We start from the raw sequence: 21,887 nt of genomic DNA on the forward strand, positions 1-21,887 counted from the left end.
CAGGGCCATTCTTTGGTTCGTCCTTTCTCCCCACTTCTCTTACTCTGTGCACACAGCTGCCTGCTGCTGTTAGTGGGAAATATTCTCGGAGAAGAGTATGAATGTGAACTCGCTCCAAGTGCAGAGTATGGGAGCAAGGTCATCAGGCTAGCAAAAGAGACAGGAAGTGCAACTGACCATCAACAAGAGAGTGATACTGACTACATATCAAGTGTGTCAAATGAACAGAATATATAAACTATGGAGATGGGGGGTGTTTGTGTGAAATAATTCTTGTCTCTGATCTCTTTCTGTTCTAGTTACCTTGAGGCTTCTTGTAACAATAGTAGGTACGTTTTCTGATGGTGTGGCTTTAATTCACTAATAGCTACAGGGTGCTTTGAGCTCACCAGGTGGAAAGCACGAGAGAAGTATTGTTATTAATCCATGCCTAGATAGTACAGTGACTGGCACTTCTATAAATACTATAGATAACTACTTTGAAGTGGGCAGTAAGGTCATTTCCAGTCAATAATATGATTGGTAAATTGTTCATCTAGCCTCTTTACTATCAACCACACTGTATTATTTATTAAGACAGACCAGGAAGATCAATGGTTCCCAAGCTGCAGTCTATGGAAAGCTGACGTTGCTTCTTCTGTAGGGATAGCTAAAGATATTTGGGCTGGAAATCAGCAAGGAGCAAGGTGCCAGTGAGAATTGGGTACCTGACTTCCTCCCTCACCTTTGAAAATTCAAACCCAAATACATTAATAACGTTATTGCTTCCCCCCCGCCCCCCACACACACTTAACTTCATCATAGCTAGTACCAACACCAGTTGAAAAAGGAGGGGGGTTGGCATCAGGCTGGCAGCCAGCTGTCAAACTTTGCCAAAGAAATTCATGAGGACAAGAAGAAGATTGCTTTTTCACTTAAGTAATTGCTGTAGTCAGCACAGGAATGGATGTGATTCTGAAGAGGAGGGGAGATGAAGTGTCCATGAGACAATCTATTGCAGTGCAGTCCAGACTGAGCAAGTTTGAAAATCCCTGAGCTTGATAAAACAAGACATGAACTAGGGTTGTGGATCTGTTCAAATATTTGTACTCTTCATGGCTGTCTCTATAATTTATGACAGATTTCAGAGTAGCAGCCGTGTTAGTTTGTATTCGCAAAAAGAAAAGGGGGACTTGTGGCACCTTAGAGACTAACCAATGTATTTGAGCGTAAGCTTTCGTGAGCTACAGCTCACTTCATCGGATGCATTCATCTATAATTTATGTTTGCAGGGTTATAGCCGTGTTGGTTGCAGGATATTAGAGAGACAAGGTAATTTATATATTGGACCAATAAAAGATAAGATATTTACTCCTGGGGGAATTCCGCACCAGTGCGTGTGCACAGAATTCATGTCCCCTCAGCTGCTAGTCCTGGCTGGCTGGGCTGGGTTGGGCTGGGGGCAGGGGAGGATGGGACTTCTTCCTCTGCAAGGAGCGGTGTGGGCCAGGTCAGACCCACCCCCGGAATCTTCCCCCCCACTGCATATCTCCCCTGCTTCCTGCCCCCATCACTCCCCAGCTGCAGTGGGAGGAGCCAATGTATGGGGAGCTGCTCTCCCATCTGCCCAACTACCGTACATCCAGACCCCCCCATACCCAGAATCCCCACCAAGCCACACACCCCGCACCCAAACCCCCTAATGAGCCCTTCCCCCTGCACCCAGACAACCACCCTGCACTCAAACCACCACCCCAATGAGCCCCACACCCCCTACATCTGGAACACCCTGAGAAGTCCCCTGTACCTGGACCCCCACCTCCTGAGTCCCAGCTGGGTACACTCAGATCCCCACCCTACCAAGCTCCACTCCCCTAACACCCAGACCCCCTCCCCGCTCAGCCTTCTATACCCTGCCCTTGCCCCCCTGTTGAGCCCCAACCACCTTCACCCTGCAGAGTCCCATTCCTCCTGCACTCAGAACCGCCCCCCCAATAAGCCCCTGTGCATCCAGATCCGCCCCCAAACTCTGACTGCCCCACACAGAACCCTCTCACCACATTCTGGGATGCCCTCACACTAAGCCCCTCCACACTTGGATCCTGCGGGACTGAGCCTGCCTGCCCACAGCTGGATCAGGTGCCAGGGCTGGTGTGCATACGAGACTCTGTCCCTCATGCTCTTTATCTTAGCGTGCCTGGCACAGAGGGGCAGGGCCCCACAGTGTTTCTGGGGGAGGCCTGGCCCTTACACTGTGTGCAGTCTCACCAGCGAGTCCCTGTCTGGGGAAGTGGCGGGGGGGCCTGCAGGGTGATCTCGTGAGCAGCCAGTGGCTTGTGCTTCCCATTGCCATGCTGGAGCCTCCACATTTATTTATTGACAAATAAAATATGCAGAATTTTAAAATATCGTGCGCAGAATTTTTTTTTTTTTTGGTGCAGAATTTTAAATTTCTTTTGGAGCAGAATTCCCTCAGGAGTAGATATTATTTCACCTGCCTCGTGTCTCTACAATTTATGAACTAATCAGTCTGTCATGCTTTTATTTTGCCTGGTAAGTTTACAGCTACTTCTGTTTTGAACATTTTAAAGAGCATAATATGACTATATTTAAAAAGGAAAATATGCTACTTCCTGAAAAATTAAGCTATTTAATTTTCCTTGTAAGCATATGCTGCAGCAAAGGCAATGTTATGCTGCTTTAATGTATCATTGTTTACAAACTATCTTCATCAAGAACTCTGTGTGTGTGTGTGTATGTATGTATGTGTGTATATATATATATATATATATATATAGTATTCAAGGATAAAAATATTGTCACTAAAGCCATTCCATTAAACATCCCAATCTTTTTTTAAAACGGACACTTCTCAAAGCTGGCAAAACCTAAAATAGTAGAAATGTTACCATTAACAGAAAAAAAAATCCCAAAGGAACAGCTGTTTTAAAACAAATGATCTCTTCTAGTGTTTATATTGGATGAACTGAAATTGATTATAAACAGAAGAAACTGACATAACTGATTTTCAATGTCCAAGATAAAATATAAAAAAAAAAAAAAATCTTAAGTAGTGAAAAGTAAGCTTGACTCTTTGAATTGAGTTTGACTAAACCTAAGGTGATGTTAAAAATACAAGCAAAGACCTCCCGATATAGGATTTAAAGTTGGAGGTTCCTTAAACCTTAACACAGAAAAGCAAACTAGTCGTAGTGAATTTGACCAAGCAAACTAAATAACTGTATGCCCTGCAGACACAGGCAAGTTCCTTTTTTGTGTGGAGTTTTCTTCTTTTCATTAGGAAGGAGTTAGCTTTCTTGCTTATTGATTTGGTCCCTAATCCCGCAGTCAAATCTATGTAATCAGTCCCTTTCAGTGCCCCAAAGTCCACCCATGCAGATCTGGTTGTGGCATTGGGACAGTAATTCTATATAGCTCCATCCAAATAAATCAGGAGACCTGATATTTATTCAGGCATGCCAGGAGACGACAATCCAGCTTCCTATAGTGGGTGCTTGTGCATAAGAGAGGTTCAGATAAATGAGGTTCTGCTGCTAATACAACAGTATAACATTTCTAGTGATTTCTGCATCTCTAAATTCCTATAGCCTTCAGCCTTCCTGAAAAGCAGTACAGTAATCCAGGGCTTTGTTCTGCTCCTATTGAAGCCTCCGGCAAATCTCCCAACAACTTCAGTGGGAATGAGGTTAGATTAAAAACAAACACACAAAAGTATAGGAGGGAGGGGTCCAGCTATTCCTATTAGCTAGTATAGGAGGATCCTTGGGTGACCTAGAACCAATTTAGGCTTTGTTTATATATGGGCGAACCTTCCGGTTTGGACGCAGTTTTGTCTGTGAATTGCTTATACCAGTATTATTTATGCTGGTGCAGGGAACTGCTGTATTTTTCGACACCATTATAAGCAGATATACTGGTATAACTGCATCTAGATGAAGTGAGCTGTAGCTCATGAAAGCTCATGCTCAAATAAACTGGTTAGTCTCTAAGGTGCCACAAGTCCTCCTTTTCTTTTTTCTTTTTACGAATACAGACTAACACGGCTGTTACTCTGAAACCTGCATCTAGACAGGGGCTTTTACTGATAGAGCTATCCCAGTTTAAAAATAAAATCACACCCCTCACTGATTTAGCTATGCTGTTAAAATTTGAGTGTAGATTAGGCCTTTGGGCCTTGTACGCCACCTCCTTAAACCAGAAGAGAGGAGGAGAGAGTAAGGCCAGGTCTACACTAGAAACGTCTATCGGCAAAGCTACGCTGGACAGGGGTGTGAGGTGATGTGATCCCTAACCAACATGGTTGGGGCCGCAGAAGCCCGTAGTGCAGACGCAGCTATACGGCAAAGGTACAGTTTTGCTGATTATCTGTGTCCGTACTAGGAGTACTTTGCTAGTGTAGGCCTGGAGTAGGTCTTCCTTGAACCTCAGCAATCTCAGGCTGCCATAATTGCCTCTTGTGGCTCTTGTAGCTGGTACAAATTAGAACAGCAATTTATCCCCAGGGACTAGCCTAGCACAGACCAACTGTAGGTGCAGGGGAGTACAAGGTAAATCCTACCTTTGTGCCTCCACCCAAGATGCATCAACCACTTTTCAGCCAGAGTCAAGGACTGGGGCTACAATACCTATTTTCATATTTATCTTCCTCCTTTTGCAGCTGCTGCTAACTTTTCACAGGAAACAGCCCTTGTGAAAGAACTATCATCAAAGCCAGGAAACGAGGTGTCACTCCCATAACCTGTGATGTTCTTTACCTGCACTGAACATTCTTTCCTGCCTTTGAACACAGAGGCCTAGATCCTCAAACAGATTTAGGCACCTAACGCCCATTGAAATCAGTGGGAGTTAGGCACCAAAAGCCCTTTGAGGGACCCTGTTGATTTCACCGCTGGTGCTCAGCACCTCACAGGAAGTGTGCATCACTTTGTCAGACTGGGCCCTTAGTTCTGCAGCAGAGCTACTGGGTATTTTTTTTTTAAAACAGATGCAAGACCATCAGAAAGGATAATTATCCTAAGGGAACGTACTAAAACCAAGTTACTGAATACTGCATTAAAGAAATTCTTTACGATGCACAGCAGTAACATTGCCAACAATGTGTGAAAACCAAAGAACAGGCCATAATCTCCAGCCAGAAACATTTATCTGGTTATGAACGATAACGCATATTCATGAGGCTTGTACTAAATTGTTTTCTTCTATCTTGTCTCCGCATTCAGTTGAAACACTGAGACTCCAGTCTGTTCAACATTGTTTTATGGAGTGAAAATTCAATTCAAATAAGTTATGACCATTTATATGCAGTATGTAATCTCTGCTGTATGTTAAGAGCTGCTCTAGCTGCAAAATGTAATGTAACCGTGTCTATGAAGCCACTGCCTGATGCACGGTTGAAGCTAGAGAGACTCATTAAAGAGGAGGGGAACTGAGTTTTGAGGACTGGCATACTCTACAATAATTAGCAACCAGGTTTCCTAACAAATTATAAATGAGCACCCATCACATCCGAGATAGGAATCAAAGATAACAGGCAACACATTTGGTAAGTTACCTAGGCAGGACTGGGTACATAGAAGACCCTTGTTTACAACATTCACCTAGTTGCACACCTGACCCAAAATTTGATTTTAAAAAAATTATTTAGATTAAACATGTGTGGTCAGAATTATGGTGCATGGGGACCAGCTGATGGACATAGAAAAACAAGGCAAGACAACAACATGGCAGTTGAGACATTCAGTATAGTCAAATGCAAAGTACTAAGACCAGAGCTTCATGTATTCTGTAATCATGAAATTTGCTGCAGCATCTGCTCCTTCGTGCAGTGTTGAGCTACAGAATCTCAGCTTGTCTTAAAAAAAAAAAAAAAAAAAAAAAAAGTTTCTAGCCCTTATCTTTGCAAAGATAATCTCAAAAATTGTAAATTGATGCCAGCCTGAGTCTGCAAAGAGCCCCCAAAAATGGTTCTGAGAGGTGTGAACCGCCCTAGTCATCTCACTGCAAAGAGCCCTGCAGACTCCATCACATTGCAGCCACTGAATTTGGCAGTTTTCCAAACATACCATGGAATTCAGCATTTTTGCTGTAGCACTCAGTATTTTGCTGCAGCCAGACACTTGGCTTTTGTTTTCAGGGACCTGCCTGCAACCACCTCTGGCTCTGCACCTTTCCCCACATAATCACAATGCCTGCTCCCTTCACTATTCTAGAACTAGGCTAGGGTTGCCAACTCTCTAAGAGCACAAAATTGAACACCCTGACCCCTGCCCCTGCTTCCCTGAAGCCCTGCCCCTGCCCCTTCTCTGAGGCCCCCCTCCCTCCAGCCCCTCTCCTTCCATTGCTTGCTTTCCCCCACCCTCACTCATTTTCACTGGGCTGGTGCAAGGGGTTGGGGTGCGGGAGTGGGTGAGGACTCCAGCTGGGAGTGTGGGCTCTGGGGTGGGGCCAAAAATGAGGAGTTCAGGGTGCAGGAAGGGGGTGAGTGCTGGGACCAAGAAGTTTGGAGTACAGGAAGGGGCTCAGGTCTGGGGCAGAGGGTTACGGGGGTGAAGGCTCTGGCTGGGAATGGGGGTTCTGTGGTGGGGCCAGGGATGAGGTGTTTGGGGTACAGGAGGGTGCTCAGGGCTGGGGAAGGGTATTGGAGTGCAGCAGGGGATGCAGGGTGCGGGCTCCGGAAAGGAGTTTGGGTGCAGGAGAGGGTTCTGACCTGGGGCAGGGGTGCAGTGGGCTCCAACCAGGCGGTGCTTACCTCCCAGTCGGTTGCGCAGCAGGGCTAAGGCAAGCTCTCTGCCTGACCTGGCTCTGTGCAGTTCTCCAGAAGCGGCCAGCATGTCCCTGCGGCCCCTAGGCAGAGGCGCGGCCAGGTGGGTCTGTACGGTGCACGCTGCCCGCGACCACAGGCACTGGCCCCGCAGCTCCCATTGGCCACGGTTCCCGGCCAATCGGAGCTGTAGTGCCAGCACTGGGGCAGCATTCAGAGCTTCCCTGATCACCCCTGCGCCTAGGGGCTGCGGGGACATGCTGGCCATTTCCGGGGAGCTGCACAGAACCAGGGCAGGCTGGGAGCCTGCCTTAGCCCTGCTGCGCTGCTGACCAGACTTTTAATAGATTGGTCAAGGGTGCTGACCAGATCTGCCAGGGTCCCTTTTCAACTGGGCATTCTGGTTGAAAACTGGATGCCTGGCAACCCTAATACCAGGCAGTAAGGGGGGTAAGGAGCCAGAGCTCGAGTCCAATTTGAAGCTCTGGAGCAGGGGAAGCCAGAAGTGCAAACAGGGGAACTATACTGCCTAGAGAACAGAGCAGCAGCTGAGGCCTGGGGAGCTGAGAAGATGGAGCTGTTTGCAAGCTCCCCTCTTCCTTGGCACACACGAGATGGGGACTGTTCAGGCAACATCATAACTGCTGATATCCAGAGTTGAGTCATCCACAATACGCAGTGCAAAAAAAAAAAGAAAAATCCACCATCTAAAATAATCATTGCTGAACATAATCACTGATTAACTGCACATCATTGAGTATCTTCAAACTATGAGCTGGGGGGAGGGGGATGAAGAGCATTTCATGGAGCTACAATAATAAATTAACTTTGCTGCAGAATATAGGACCGTTTGCTGCAGAACTGTGTCCTACTGTGCCAAGTAGTACACGAGGCCCTAACTACAACACACAGCAATGGACAGTTTCAACAGCTTGTGCACAATCCTAAAATCATAGATTAGGGTTGGAAGAGCCCTCAGGAGGTCATCTTGTCCAACCCCCTGCTCAAAGCCAACTAAATCATCCCAGCCAGGGTTTGTCAAGATGGGCCTTAAAAACCTCCAAGGAGGGAGATTCCACCACCTCCCTAGGTAACCCATTCCAGTACTTCACCACCCTCCTAGTGAAATAGTTTTTCCTAATATCCAACCTAGAGCTCCCCCGCTGCAACTTGAGACCATTGCTCCTTGTTCTGTTATCTGCCATCACTGAGAACAGCCGAGCTCCATCCTCTTTGGAACCTGCCTTTAAGGAGTTGAAGGCTGCTATCAAATGATGGGTTCTGAATTAGTAACCCATTAAGAACAAGATGTTTACTGCTCTTATATAGAGTTGACAACTGTCTAATCACGCAAATCCAAACACCCATGCCCTGCCCCTTCCCCTCCCTTTTCTGAGGCTCCACCTCCACTCACTCTAGTTCCCCTCCCTCCATCGCTCTCTCTCCCCCACCCTCACTCACTTTCATAGGGCTGGGGCAGGGGTGCAGGACGAGGTGCGGGCTCTGGGCTGGGGCCGAGTGTGGAGGGGGCTCCGGGCTGAGACTAGGGCAGGGGGTTGGGGTGGGGTAGGGGTTTGGGGTGCAGGCAGGGGTTCAGGGTGCAGGCTCCGGCCAGGTCAGGCGGCTCCTGGAAGCAGCAGCATGTCCAGCAGTGGCTCCTAGGCTCATGGGCGGCCAGGCAGCTCTGTGCACTGCCTCTGCCTGCAAGTACCACCCTCGCAGCTCCCATTGGCCATGGTTCCCCATTCCTGGCCAATGGGAGCTGCAGAGTCCGCAATCGGGATGGGGGCAGCCTGCAGAGACAACCTTGGCTTTGCCTCCTTCTAGGAGCCGCTGCTGGACATGCTGGCCGCTTCTGGGAGCGGCGCAGAGCCAGGGCAGGTAGGGAGCCTGCCTTAGCCCCACTGTGCTGCCACACTTTTAGTAGCCTAAAATCTCCCAGATTTCCCAAAGGCTACTGAAGCCAATTGAGCCTGATTCCGGGAGACTCCCAGCCATACCAGGAGGGTTGACAACCCTATTCTTATATTGTGAACTCCTGGGGGCAGGGACTGTCTTCCTGTCTAGCCACACCCCCACACACTAACTAAAATGTGCTAGGGGCTGTCCTACACATCCCACCATCTATATTGGGATGGCCAAACTTACTGATCCTCCATACAACAATCTTCAGAAATTTGAGAGCTGGGGCACACTGTGCCCCCACCCCTGATTTTTGCCAGGGTTTGCTGGCTCCACTCGGTCACATGATGTGCCCAGGACCCCTCCCTGCATGGCAGCTGCTGGAGCCAGCTGTGGGGAGAGGCAGCAGTAAATCGCTGGGGACGGCAAGGAAGGGTTGCTGCTTTAGGTGGTGAGAGGCAGCAGCAAACAGCTGGGAGCTGCAGGGAGGGACCACTGAGGGTAAGAGGGGGCACATGCCTGGAGGTGTGTGACTCCAGTCCCTCACCCCCACAATGGCTTAACCTTTAAATTGTGCTACCCACTCTCAGCAGGTACCAGTTGTCTCTGGCAGTCGCCTCTAGTCCCCCAGCACGGCTGCAGGGCAGAAGCCCCAAGCTCCCACGCTGCAGTCTGGTAGGCGGAGAATGAGGGGGTTGGGTCTGGGGGGCTCTGGGAGCCACACTTTAACTATAAAAGAGCCGCATGTGGCTTGTGAGTCACGGTTTGGCCACCCCTGGTCTATACACATATATGATAGCCCCTAGCACAAACCACGGTTGCCAACATGACTAACAAATAGCATTCAATAGGTTGTGCCAGCCAAAACTGTGACCAAGGCAGGGAACAAACAAACATACTGGAACTATTACAGAGGCCATTAAGGCCATCAATGGCACATCTTCACGCTGAATAGTTTTCTCAAAAAGAAAGGAGGACTTGTGGCACCTTAGAGACTAACCAATTTATTTGAGCATACGCTTTCGTGAGCTACAGCTCACTTCATCGGATGCATACTGTGGAAAATACAGAAGATGTTTGTTTTTATACACACAAATCATGAAAAAATGGGTGTTTATCACTACAAAAGGTTTTCTCTCCCCCCACCCCACTCTCCTGCTGGTAATAGTTTATGTAAAGTGATCACTCTCCTTACAATGTGTAGATAATCAAGGTGGGCCATTTCCAGCACAAATCCAGGTTGTCTCCTCCCCCCCCCCCCCCCGCCAAAAAAAAAAAAACCCACAGGGGGGTGGAGAAAACCTGGATTTGTTCTGGAAATGGCCCACCTTGATTATCTACACATTGTAAGGAGAATGATCACTTTACATAAGCTATTAACAGCAGGAGAGTGGGGTGGGGGGAGAGAAAACCTTTTGTAGTGATAAACACCCATTTTTTCATGGTTTGTGTGTATAAAAACAAACATCTTCTGTATTTTCCACAGTATGCATCCGATGAAGTGAGCTGTAGCTCACGAAAGCGTATGCTCAAATAAATTGGTTAGTCTCTAAGGTGCCACAAGTACTCCTTTCCTTTTTGCAAATACAAACTAACACGGGTGTTACTCTGAAACCTGTCAAAAAAGGATAAGTGAAAACACACCTGGAAGACGAATGGTCTCTCATATAGGAGAGATTAAAAATCAGGGATATTTCATTTGTAAAGAAGAGTAAAATCAGACATAATAAATGGTACAGAGAAGTCCACTTAGGTATCCCTATTTACCCTTTCCCATAATACAGGGACAAGAGGATGTGCAAAACTAAAGTCAACATTTAAAAAAAATTATCTATATATAGTTACCACGAGAACTCACTATATAGGGTATTGAGGCAGATAAAACAAGATTTTAAAATACTCATTCGAAATTCAGAGCCTTGTTTTTAAAACAAGAGGCATGCTCTGACGCATGCATTTGTGCATCTAATTCGCCTGAAGAATTACTGCAATTGTATATTCACATCATGTTTGCAGGTTACTGTAACCATTTGCACAGGTAGGTATCCAATTTGCACGCCTCAATTGTTTACAAACCAAATCCTGAATACCTCAAGACTGAATACCTGATTAGACAGATTATTGGACTGTACTGGAACGGCAATTCCAACAGATGAAATCCTGCTGCTGTTACTCAGGACAAACCCCTAATAAGTCAATTGTATTTTTCTTCTTTGTCCCTGGTTTAAAGGCAAGTGCATAGGGTGAAAATGGATGAAAATAATAGGCCACTACTAGTACAGAGCCCATTCGCTTCGAAAAAGTCACCATTCAGAGAGATAACATTGTGAAGTAGGGACATCCTCAGGGAGAGTTCAGAGCTTTTAAAGATTTGCAGTAAGAAGTTCAGTCATCAAAGGGCCATTGAAAATTTCACAAGAGAAGGAATAGAGACATGACAAAAATAATCATTGATGACACTTTTATTGATTTGATAAGGCAAGACCTTTTCAAAATAAATCATAAAAGTGGCAACAAAAAAAAAAAACAAAAAAACAAGAAGGTAAGTTATGAGTAATCAAGCTTCATATTTACAGTCATTCAAAACCAAGAAGGTAAAATCATACTTCAGACAGAATTGACAGGAGTGTGCAAACCACAAAGATTCATTTTTTAGATCACACTATTAGAATTTCTATTATATTATCTTCTTGAACACTAAAAGAAATCTGTCCATTTCTGACTGCCCAAGTCACTTGATTTCAATCCTCAGACCCCTTCCATGGAATGCCATTTTAGTGATACAAAAGAAAGGTACTTTTACTTCTTTGTAAACAACAAAAGAGCACAAGGTGGTCCTCCTGGTCATTATTAAGGTGGCACAATAGAATTAACCCTAATGCTTTGTTTTTGGCTATTAAATTTAAAAATATTGGGTACTGGGGGAAAAACCATACTAATTTAGGACAATCTCATTCTGTTGGATTCTGGATGACGATCAGGAAATAGTCCTTATCTGCAAGGGAAAAAAAGGAAGTTATTCCTCCATTGCTAATGCTCATTCACAGATTAAGAAAAGTTGTTTTCTTGTTTTGTTTTTTACCTTGCACGTTTATTAGACATTGACTAGTGACAGTAAATGTCACCTACTTAAATGTTCATCAGCTCCACTTCAATTTTAAAGTAGTGTGAGAAAATAAAAATACCTGACAGCAAGTGTTCCTTAGTGAGCGAGGTGGGCTTGACAGGTATTTCCCATGAATAAATCAGGTCAGTCTCTCTAATCTTACTGTGGGGGAATAGTTCCAGCCTCTCTAGAGAACGGGATGTACCAAGCTGATGTAATTTAATGCACATTCCTACATTCTGGAACAACACTCGCTACCCCTCTGCATCTTCCACGTGGGGATTCTGGACCACTAGATCCACATAAGCATAAATCTCTCAGCCATTCCCCCAGTGCAGCCATAACCAGCGCCTCTGTGCCAGCACAAATAGGTTGTTATACAAAGAGGACCCCTTGCCCTGTGCAGTCACTCATCGTGAACAGCTCCCTACTCATCACAGCTCCACCACAGGTCTTAAGTGATGTGGAGGGGCATATATGAGCCCTCTACACCTGGGTGAACTGCACTCATATTGCACCAGTTCCCTCTGTGACGCTATCTGGTGATTTAATGAAACATTCTGGCCTCCTCGGCATGAGGCATTTTCTCTCGACATGTCCCACCAATGCTACATCATTGCAAGTTCCAGTGTTTCCAGGCTACTGGTGTTTTAACCACTACATTGTCTAGACACGCTCTGACCAGTGGCGAAAAATTAACAGAGTCTAGTGCAGACACAGACTCAAATTGAGAGATTCTAGGACCAGCAAGTACTGTAACAATATGCGTGCTCCTCCAATTCTGAGAAAGAAGCCAGCCTCCCACTCTGGTTCATTTCAGTAGTTATGCTAGCAGTGCTGGCCTGAAGCAGCTCATAAAATGTGTTCCGCTAATTTCAGACTCTTCTGATCTTATCTTGAAGAAGGCAAAACACAAGAGAACCTTCTTTCAAATGTACAGTTTGACTGGCAGTGAGATGGGAAAACTGATTCCTTCCCACACCCAACCATGAAGAGGGAGGCTCAGTTTAATAGAAATAGAGATTATTTAGAGAAATAGAGAAATAGGCCACACACACATCTCTGAACCGAGTATACCACCAGAAATTCTTTGGCTACAGCATACTAAATTAGACAGTCACAGAATCATAGAATATCAGGGTTGGAAAGGACCTCAGGAGGTGATCTAGTCCAACCCCCTGCTCAAAGCAGGACCAATCCCCAATTTTTGCCCCAGATCCCTAAATGGCCCCCTCAAGGATTGAACTCACAACTCTGGGTTTAGCAAGCCAATGCTCAAACCACTGAGTTATCCCTCCCCCAGTCACTGGTAGGATTCACTTCTTCAGGCTGTATAGATTTTGTGCCATGGAAAGCTTGACAGGGAAGGATGAGACACATGCCGCGAGAAAGGAATTTCAACAGGAGGCTTTGAAGCCTGATGCTGAGGGGCTTTTACCTGGAGCAATCATGATCTCGTTTTTCTTGGAGCGGATTCGCAGGAATGTCAGGTCGTTCTGGGGATCAATGTCTCGCACAGTGCTCCTTGCCTTCATGATGAAGCTGTGCATTAGGCCTGCGTATTGCACTGTTGTGGAGTTGTCCACCGTGCTTTTGATAGGAATACCTGCAAAGAGAGAAGGTAAGTGTGGTGAGATAGTTAATGATGGTAACCTCTGAGACTAACTTAATTCCTGGCTACCCACTAGACACATCTGTACAGTCCCTTTAAACCTCAGTAGATTTTATGCTTAAAATTTAGCATATTTAAAAAAAATTTTTTTGAAACAAAGTGTGACTAGAAACCCTTCTGTGAGTGGTGCAGAAACATGTGGCAGGGGGAGGGGCTGGCTGCTTCTGCAGACCTCCAGCCTTCCTTCCAAAGAGCAGCTGGAAACAAGGAGAAACTTCCACTAGGAGCCACTAATACATACAAAAAAGAGAAGATATAAGAAAAGCCCTCAAGGAACATAGATGGTAGCAGAGCAGAGTTGCTCGCCACCACTGGGACGAGAGCCCTCCATAGGTTTGTGTAACATTGAGAGTTTTTCATTGTTTTTCTTTGGGGGGGCGCGGGAGTGCTTTATAGCCAGGCGCCATATGAGCTGGTCCACTGGAGGCTGCTGACGGGATGCACTGACTCTGTGCATCACCTTGGTTAGGACCGATCCGTAAGGATGGGGAGGTAGCAGTTGCTCTCCTGCTCCACAACCTCCTCCTGAAGGGGCTTTCCAGTACCAGTGCCCTGGCAGAAGCCAAAAAGCCAAACTCAGTACACATTTGTCGTATGTTGTAGTATGGGACTGATGCAGTAGCAAATTGCTAACATTTGATCTATCTGTTTTTCTAGTACACTGAAGATGTATACCCCACAAGCACAACCCAAACATTTGACCTTCCTCCCAGTCCTCAGACACCAGCACTACCAAGGAAGGGAAAGCCAAGTGCTGATTTGTAAATGAGGTCACCAATCATCAGATCTTCAATAGAGCCTCCACGTATTTACCAAATGTCTTTTTTCTAAGACACTTATCAGTTAAATTAAAATTAAGTGTTAGAAGATTTACTGTACATTACATATGATCAGAAAAACCTTTTCATCGTATTGGCAAAATGAGCTTGCCTTGTTCTACATTCTATACACTGATATTTTTCCTCTTGGCTGTAAAGGTATTCTTAAAATGCATGGGGGCAAATTTTGCTCTCAGATACATCCGCTCAATGCCACTGACTTCAATAGGGTTGCAGAGAGACAGCTTGACTTAACCTGCCTCTCTAAGGGAAGAAAACATATCTAGAGAGACATTTAATCTCTTTGTAAATAGCAAATACATTGATCTTTAAAGTGCCCTGTTCTAAAAAAGTAACATCCTTAGGAAATATAGCCAGAGTGGCACAATACCTTCCGAATTAACAACAATGATTCCTTGGACGCCCTTTTGGCTCTGAATTCGCTTCAGTGTTTCTTCCACCTCAGCCTGAAAAAAACAAACAAACAAAAGATTAGGCAACATGATGTCTTGAAGGTGCAATCTGCCTTCAAATAATGCTTTGTAATAATATATCTGGAAATACAACTGAGCCAAGATGATGCCAATAGATATTACTCATTTTCTCAGAGCAAAGCACAGCTGTCTTTGGCACCATCATATTACCAAGGCCTTTTTAGTTGTTTTCAAGACCCTTGTTGTCCATCAGTCATTTGCCATAACAAGCCTTTGGAAGCCTGAAACCTGTTCCCTAATACATCCCTCACCCTTTCTCCCCACCCCTCACTGCAACACTGGTTTCTCATTACAGGTTCGCTCATGGGCACAAGGCCACACACACACACTATTTTGTTACCGTGGGATTGCTCATTAGGGCTGCTAGCACTTCTTCTTCTTATTTTACAGTTATACAAAGGACAGGGCTGCAGCACTTGTTTTGAAAAAATACATGGAATTTACAAACAAGAAAGAAAAAACATCAAGTTTTGGGTTAAAGAGTCCCCCTCCATTTATCAAAAATATGCTAAAGGCAATAAACAAAGCAAACGAGGGGAAAGAGTCTGGTTTACAACCATTAGCCTACAATAACGATTCATGGTGGATGGACTATTAGTATCTATTGCTAACAGTTTATTCTACTACTTTAAAAAGTCAATATACAAAGAAATCTGCAAAGGTATTATTATCCGTTTGTTGTCTCTGTAAAATTAGTGTCAACTCTGAATGATTTTGAAAGTTTTCTTAGCAATGCTCGCTCTTACATCAATCACAACTCACTGGGGATCTCGCTAATGGAGCCTAATGATCTGAGTGGCCGAGGTGTGATTCTGCATGGTGCTGAGAGCTCCTTGAGAGGTGCTGGGCACTGTGAACTCCCATTAAAGAGAATGGTGGGCTGGGGCACTCAGCACCTTGACTGACCGAGCTCCATAATGCAATGTCAGGCAAAACAGACTTCTACAAACAAAGAAACATGCTTGTCTTCACAGGAACAAGGAAACAACTGCACAGGAGACTAGGCAACTATGTCTAAAACAATACTAACTGCTGGCAACTATGGGAACCATACAACATTGGATTTGTTTTGTGTCTGCAAACTACAGTTTGTCTTATCCAGCACGGAAAATCAAGAGCTATTTTAAAATGATTATCAGGCATGGAAAATCACAGTGCAAATTTCAAAATGAAGGAAACGGAATGGTAACTAAAAGGAGATTGTAACAAATGAGTTGTATGCTGGAGAAGTGGAAAAATAAACAGCTGGTGACTGCTATTAAATCTGAAAGTGCTATTTTTAACAGTGCTATTATTCCTGTTTAAAGCTCCAACCCTACAACCTGTTCCAGGCATCCAGGCCCCACTGACTTCCAAAGAGTGTTGCCTGAGCATAAGGATCCATCCGTGCAGATCATCATCTAATTTTGCATTTCTTCTCACATAGCAAGCGAGACTAGTCACTCTCTCTTTTGTTTTTAGCTCACACCCAGACTGAGAGTTTAAAAGGATCAAAGGGAGTGTGGTGCTCAAACACCAATTCAATAGGAGTTGGGTGCCTAATTCCCTTGGGCTCAACTGAAAATCCCAGCTGTAGACTATTTCATTTTGAGGTTCTCATCTGCAATGCAGGGAAACACCTGTTTGTTAAGAAAATATTTCAGCTGTATTTTTTGTAAACAGAAACAGTTTATGGTGATCTTTGTAAAAGTTTGTTTTCAGTGTCTCCGTTAATAGAATTACAATAAAAAACAACAACAATAACCCTTCGCTCCCAATCCCTAAGATTTCCTCAGGGAAGCACCTCGTAGACCAACATCCCTGTTGACTTGGTACATCCCAGTGCCCACACTTCTTTGAAAAAAGACACCCAAGCCATACAGTCAATGGCATTAATTAAAATGAGATTTTTTTTTTCACTCACCCAAAGCCATGCAGTTAAGGGATAGTGCATTGGACTGGGAGTTAGGAGTCTGGGTTCTATCCCTGGCTGTGTCACTGACTCCCTGTGTGGTCTTGGAAAATTCACAGAACCTCTTCATTTTCCCATGTGTAAAACAGGGATTTCACTTGTCTTCCTTTGTAAGGTGCTCAATCACAAATTATTGGCTTGATAACATTCAATTATGTATCATGGAAGAATAATTCCTTCCCTTGTAAGAGTTACTGTGTAGAATTTTATGGTCTGTGTTATGCAGGAGGTCAAACTCAATAATCATTGTGGATCTTTCAGGCCTTGAAATCTAGGACTCTGAGGATATGTCTACACTGCAATAAAACACCTGGCTGGTCCTTTTCAGCAGACTAAGGCTCACTGGGCTGGGGGGCTACAAAACTGCAGGGTAGATGTTTAGGCTTGGGCTGGTACCTGGGCTCTGGAAGCCCACAAGAGGGTATAAAAATTTTATTAAGATGATGTTTTTAAAAAAAAGTGAATGGTACAGAGTTTAAGCGTAGAAATTTCTGGTTATCACGGAATAGTGTACAGATTATCAAGGAGTGCAATCTACACTGCCGTGTAAGCCCAGGGTTCAAACTCAGGCTCAAGCCTAACTCCCCTTCTGTCTACATACAAATCGTGCTAACTCAGGGCTCAGACGCAGGCTACCAGGAGCCCATGGGGGTGGAGGGTCCGAGCCTGAGTAAAGCTGAGACCCAGGGTTCAAACCCTATTGCTTTGAAGGGTAGATGCAGCCGCACTGGACTTGTGCTCTGGGAGTTTGCCAAGAGTATCCCACAATCCCATGGGCCAACTTTTTTGGTCCTTTGGGGAGTCAAGTTTGGAGGACAAATCAAGTTTTCTCACACTGCACCATGAACAAAGGCGTAGAGTTGCCACAATTTGTGAGGGCACTAAAAAGTCTGGATATGGGTGGCTGGACTCGGGCCGGCATCATGCAATGTAGACACTGGAGCCCCTTGTCTGTGTTATGCAGGACCCAGGGTTCAACAATTCCTAACCTGGGGGTTACAAATAAATGCAAATATTCAAGCCCTAGATTCATAGGCGCCGGCTTCCTCCGGGCCCGGGAGGGTGCTCAACCCACCACTCTGCTCCACCCGAGACCCCACTCCCATCCGACCCCTTCCCACAAGCCCCCATCCTGCCTTTCCCTGTTCCTGCCCCAGGCCCTGACCCCGCCCCATCCCTTCCCCAAAACCCCCATCCTGCCTTTTCCTGCTCCCGCCCCATCCCTTGCCCCCAACCCCACCTCTTCCCCCCAATTCCCTGAGCATGCCCGGTCCCCACTCCTCCCAGAGCCTCCTGCATGCCCTGAAGCAGCTGATCTGGGCGGGCAGGAGGCACTGGCAGTGTGAGGGGGGAGCTGGCTGCCGGTGGGTGCTCAGCACCCACTAATTTTTTTCCATGGGTGCTCCAGGGCTGGGGCACCCACGGAGTCGGCCCTATGCCTAGATTAACAAACCCAGGGGCTGCTCACTCCAGTTCTACTAACCCAGGGCTTACGCTGCTGCCCAGACGTACCCTGAAGTCCACTTCGGAGGGCTCGTATAGATGGGGACAGCAGGAAAATGAATCGCTCCGAATTAACTAAAGCTGTGAATTTGAAGTGGATTCGCTAAACCCCATTCAACCCCTGTGTGGCTGCTGTTATCGAGAATTACAGCGGCCTTGATTCAGTTTGTCTTCATTCACTTTGGAAGTGACTCAGACTAACCCAATTTAAGGCCCCTTTTGTTCGGAATGAGGGCGCTTACGCAGGGGTTGAATGCGGTTTAAATGATCCCCATAACTAATGGCGTGGTGCTGTCACTCCGGACTGATCTGAGGTGACCCCCCTGACTGAGCCCCCACTTCCCTCCCGTGAGCCTCAGGCCCCCAACCCCCCTCATGTGGCTCCAGGTTCCCCCCACAACCCCCGGGCCCGCCCATAACTCCGCACCCGGGTCCCCCGAGCCCGGGGCTCCTTGGGCTGACACGGGGTCTCGAACCAACGCCCCGGCCTGCGGCCCAGCCCCTCTGCCCCAGCCCCGCCCCTGCCGCAGGTGAGACGGCGGCCGCGGGGCAGGGGTGCGGCCCCGCCCTCCACTCACCATATTGGGGGATCTTCGCCTGAAGCAGCAACCGGTCCCCAGCGGCAGGCAGACCCGTCACAGCACCAGCACGCATGCGCGGCCCCGAGCCGGGGATGGGCAGCTCCATTGGCCAATGGGCTGGGGCAGCGAGCGGGGAGTTCGACTCGAGCCAAGGGAGCGGGTGTCGTCATTTCCACCGCTGCTGGTTGCCCCGGAAGTGTGCGGGGGGAATGCCTCGGTTGTCGCGGGTGGGGTCGCCTAGGGATTTCTTCGCTATTTGGGTCTTGGGGCGCTGGCTGGGGGGGCACAGGGGTCTGGGGACGTGGCCTGGGGAGGGGTACCTGGGTCGGGGGGGCTACATGGGGGGGCACAGGGGTCTGGGGGGCTGGCTGGGGAGGGGTACCTGGGTCGGGGGGGACTGGCTGGGGAGGGGTACCTGGGTCGGGGGGGCTGGCTGGGGGGGCACAGGGCTCTGGGGACGTGGCCTGGGGAGGGGTACCTGGGTCGGGGGGGCTGGCTGGGGGGGGGTACAGAGGTCTGGGGACGTGGCCTGGGGGGGCTACAGGGGTCTGGTGGGGCCTGTTTTGTAGGGTCCCTCCCTCGCCCTTGTAGACATTTCTGGGCCAACTGGAGTCTTGGGGTCATCTAGTCTGAGGTTCTGCCTTGCCCAGTTCAGAGTGCCAAGCTGGAGCCCTGCCTGAAGTCCTACCGGCCGGGTGAGACCAAGTGGCGTGGCTAAGAAGACACCCTTCTCCAAAAGACATCACAGCCCTGGTGAGACATTCCGGTGGCTGATTGTTCAGTTGTGCCTCTTTGACAGTCAAGACATGTGGTCCCCCAAAACACACACTCTCACCTCTTGTTGGGGGTGGTTTAATTATGTCCATGGGAGAGCTCTCTCCCATCGGCATAGAGCAGCTACACTGGAGATCTTACAGTGGTGCAGCTGTATCAGTACAGTGGTGCTGCTGGAAGGTCTCTAGTATAGTCATAGCCTTAGTCTCTTTGTGCCTTAATTCCCATTCTGTACAATGGGGATAATAGCACTTGTATTAAGAAAAGGAGGACTTGTGGCACCTTAGAGACTAACAAATTTATTTGAGCATAAGCTTTTGTGAGCTACAGCTCACTTCATCGGATGCATTCAGTGGAAAATTCAATAAGGTGCCACAAGTACTCCTTTTCTTTTTGCGAATACGGACTAACACGGCTGCTACTCTGAAACCAGCACTTGTATTGTGAGGATAAATACATTCAAGATTGAGAATGGGGCACGGATGTACCTAAAATAGATAGATAGTTGGGTTCCCAGGCTCAAGGAATGACCATGCTGTTAGCCTCAGGGAAGAGAATTCACGCTGGGGATAGGGACTGAGAAGGCAATGTAAAGGCCATATAGCAGAATTCAGCTCTGGAGTACAAGTCCACTGACTAGGAAAATGCCTTATTCACCTTGGCTGAGTTTAGTTTATGAAGACTTGCTCTGTTTCATGTTCTGACCACATTCCATCTCTGTCATTGATTGGATGAGTTCATTATTTTTGTAAATGAGTGTTTTATTCACCATGTTGTTTACAGAATCCTGAATACTGGTGCAAATAACTACGAGGGAGAACAACCACTCCAGAGAGGAGGCCTGCCACCATTTTGAAGAGCTTTATCTATTACACTATGGATAGGGCCCTACCAGATTCACAGTCTATTTTGGTCAATTACACTATCGTAGGATTTTAAAAATTGTAAATTTAATGATTTCAGGTATTTAAATCTGAAATGTCACGATATTGTAATTGTAGGGGTCCTGACCCAAAAAAGCATTGTGAGTGGGGTCACAAGGTTATTGTGTTGGGGAGAGGGGGTTGTGGTACCACTACCTTTACTTCTGCGCTGCTGCTGGCGGTGGCACTGCCCTCAGAGCTGGGCAACTGGAGAGTGGCAGCTGCAGGCTGGGAACCCAGCTCTGAAGGCAGAGCTGCCGCCAGCAGCAGCACAGATGCAAGGATGGCCTGGTCTGGCATTGCCACCCTTACTTCTGCCCTGCTGCTGGCGGGGCGCTGCCTTCAGAGCTGGGCACCCGGCCAACAGCCACCGCTCTCTGGCCGCCCTGCTCTGAAGTCAGCACAGAAGTAAAGTTGGCAATACTGTGACCCCCTAGAATAACCTTGTGACCCCCCTGCAACTCTCTTTTGGGTCAGAATCCCCCATTTGAGAAACGCTGGTCTTCGCCGTGAAATCTATATAGTATAGGGTAAAAGAATACAAAAGACCAGATTTCATGGTCCGTTTTTCATTGCTGTGAATTTGGTAGGGCCCTAACTATGGAGTCATCGGACAATTGTAAATTTCATTGATCTTTTGAAACAGAAGAGGGCACACTGCCTGAGCTCCAAACAGAGCCAGGCCACTTTGCTTGAAACTTTTAAAATTCAATGAAAAATCATAAAATTATTTTTGCAAAATTTTTTTCACCCGTTTTTGATCAGCTCTAATAATGAATATTGAATGCTCACTGCAATTAATCTGCAAACAAATTAGAGACCAAAATGCAATCTCTCTCACCAAACCAGTGAATAAAAATCACAACAGTGTGACACGTAATTCATGAACAATAAAAATCCACAGGAGAAATTATTTGTAATGAATAATTCATACAGCTCTCCCAGTCAAGAGACACATGATCAGCTCAGCCATTATTTTTTCAACACAGAAAGAGAATGCAAAAGCACCATGCTGCATGCCCAGTTCCAGGCATCTAAGCCATCAGGATTCTCACAGCTCCCATGGCGCGTTCCAGTCAAATCCTCCACTATCTGCAATGAGCAGGGAAATACTGATGTTACATCCAGAGATGGGGAGATTAATGGACTCAGTTCCTGTATGAAACTGCCTACAGAATCTAGAGTAACCATATAAAAGCCCCATGCCATCCCCTCCTGAGCTTCACTGCATTGCACAGATAATCACCTTCTGCATGGACCTTGAGCTACTACACATGTTGAGAATTCATCTCCCCCAGCATTTCCTGTAATGATACAGGGGTAGGGGCTGCCCTTGCACTACTTGAGGGGTGTCAGCAGACTCTTCCCATCCCCTCTCTGCATTCAAACAGCAGATCAGGAAC

At 46.7% G+C, this 21,887-nt stretch overlaps 1 protein-coding gene and 1 long non-coding RNA gene across 3 annotated transcripts; one reads left to right on the plus strand and one right to left on the minus strand.

The window, feature by feature from the left end:
- Nucleotides 1–11,148: 11,148 nt before the first annotated feature.
- Nucleotides 11,149–18,934, minus strand: DYNLRB1 (dynein light chain roadblock-type 1). Its single transcript, XM_074969761.1, has 4 exons — nt 18,785–18,934; nt 14,650–14,725; nt 13,207–13,374; nt 11,149–11,657 (listed from the first exon to the last, which is right to left on the minus strand). Exons 1-4 carry the CDS (start codon nt 18,785–18,787, stop codon nt 11,614–11,616), a joined length of 291 nt encoding a protein of 96 aa, XP_074825862.1. The 5' UTR covers nt 18,788–18,934; the 3' UTR covers nt 11,149–11,613.
- A 27-nt stretch (nt 18,935–18,961) lies between these two features.
- Nucleotides 18,962–20,776, plus strand: LOC141997401 (uncharacterized). Of its 2 annotated transcripts, none has more exons than XR_012641726.1 (3): nt 18,962–19,014; nt 19,438–19,540; nt 20,345–20,776. It is a non-coding gene; the product is annotated as an uncharacterized LOC141997401 (long non-coding RNA). The 2 variants fall into 2 exon arrangements; XR_012641725.1 differs by having other exon boundaries at nt 18,975–19,014; nt 19,357–19,540.
- The last annotated feature ends 1,111 nt before the right edge of the window (nt 20,777–21,887 follow it).

Source organism: Natator depressus, chromosome 13 (assembly GCF_965152275.1).
Source record: "Natator depressus isolate rNatDep1 chromosome 13, rNatDep2.hap1, whole genome shotgun sequence".
Classification (NCBI taxonomy): domain Eukaryota; kingdom Metazoa; phylum Chordata; order Testudines; family Cheloniidae; genus Natator; species Natator depressus.

Bases quoted from the DNA above. Each gene is read 5' to 3' on its own strand.
- DYNLRB1 (XM_074969761.1), bottom strand. The intron at 13,375-14,649 runs GTATTGTGCCAC...CTCTCTTTGCAG, and splicing joins CATTGTTGTTAATTCGGAAG to GTATTCCTATCAAAAGCACG. The intron at 11,658-13,206 runs GTAAAAGCCCCT...TTTCCCTTGCAG, and splicing joins CGAGATCATGATTGCTCCAG to ATAAGGACTATTTCCTGATC.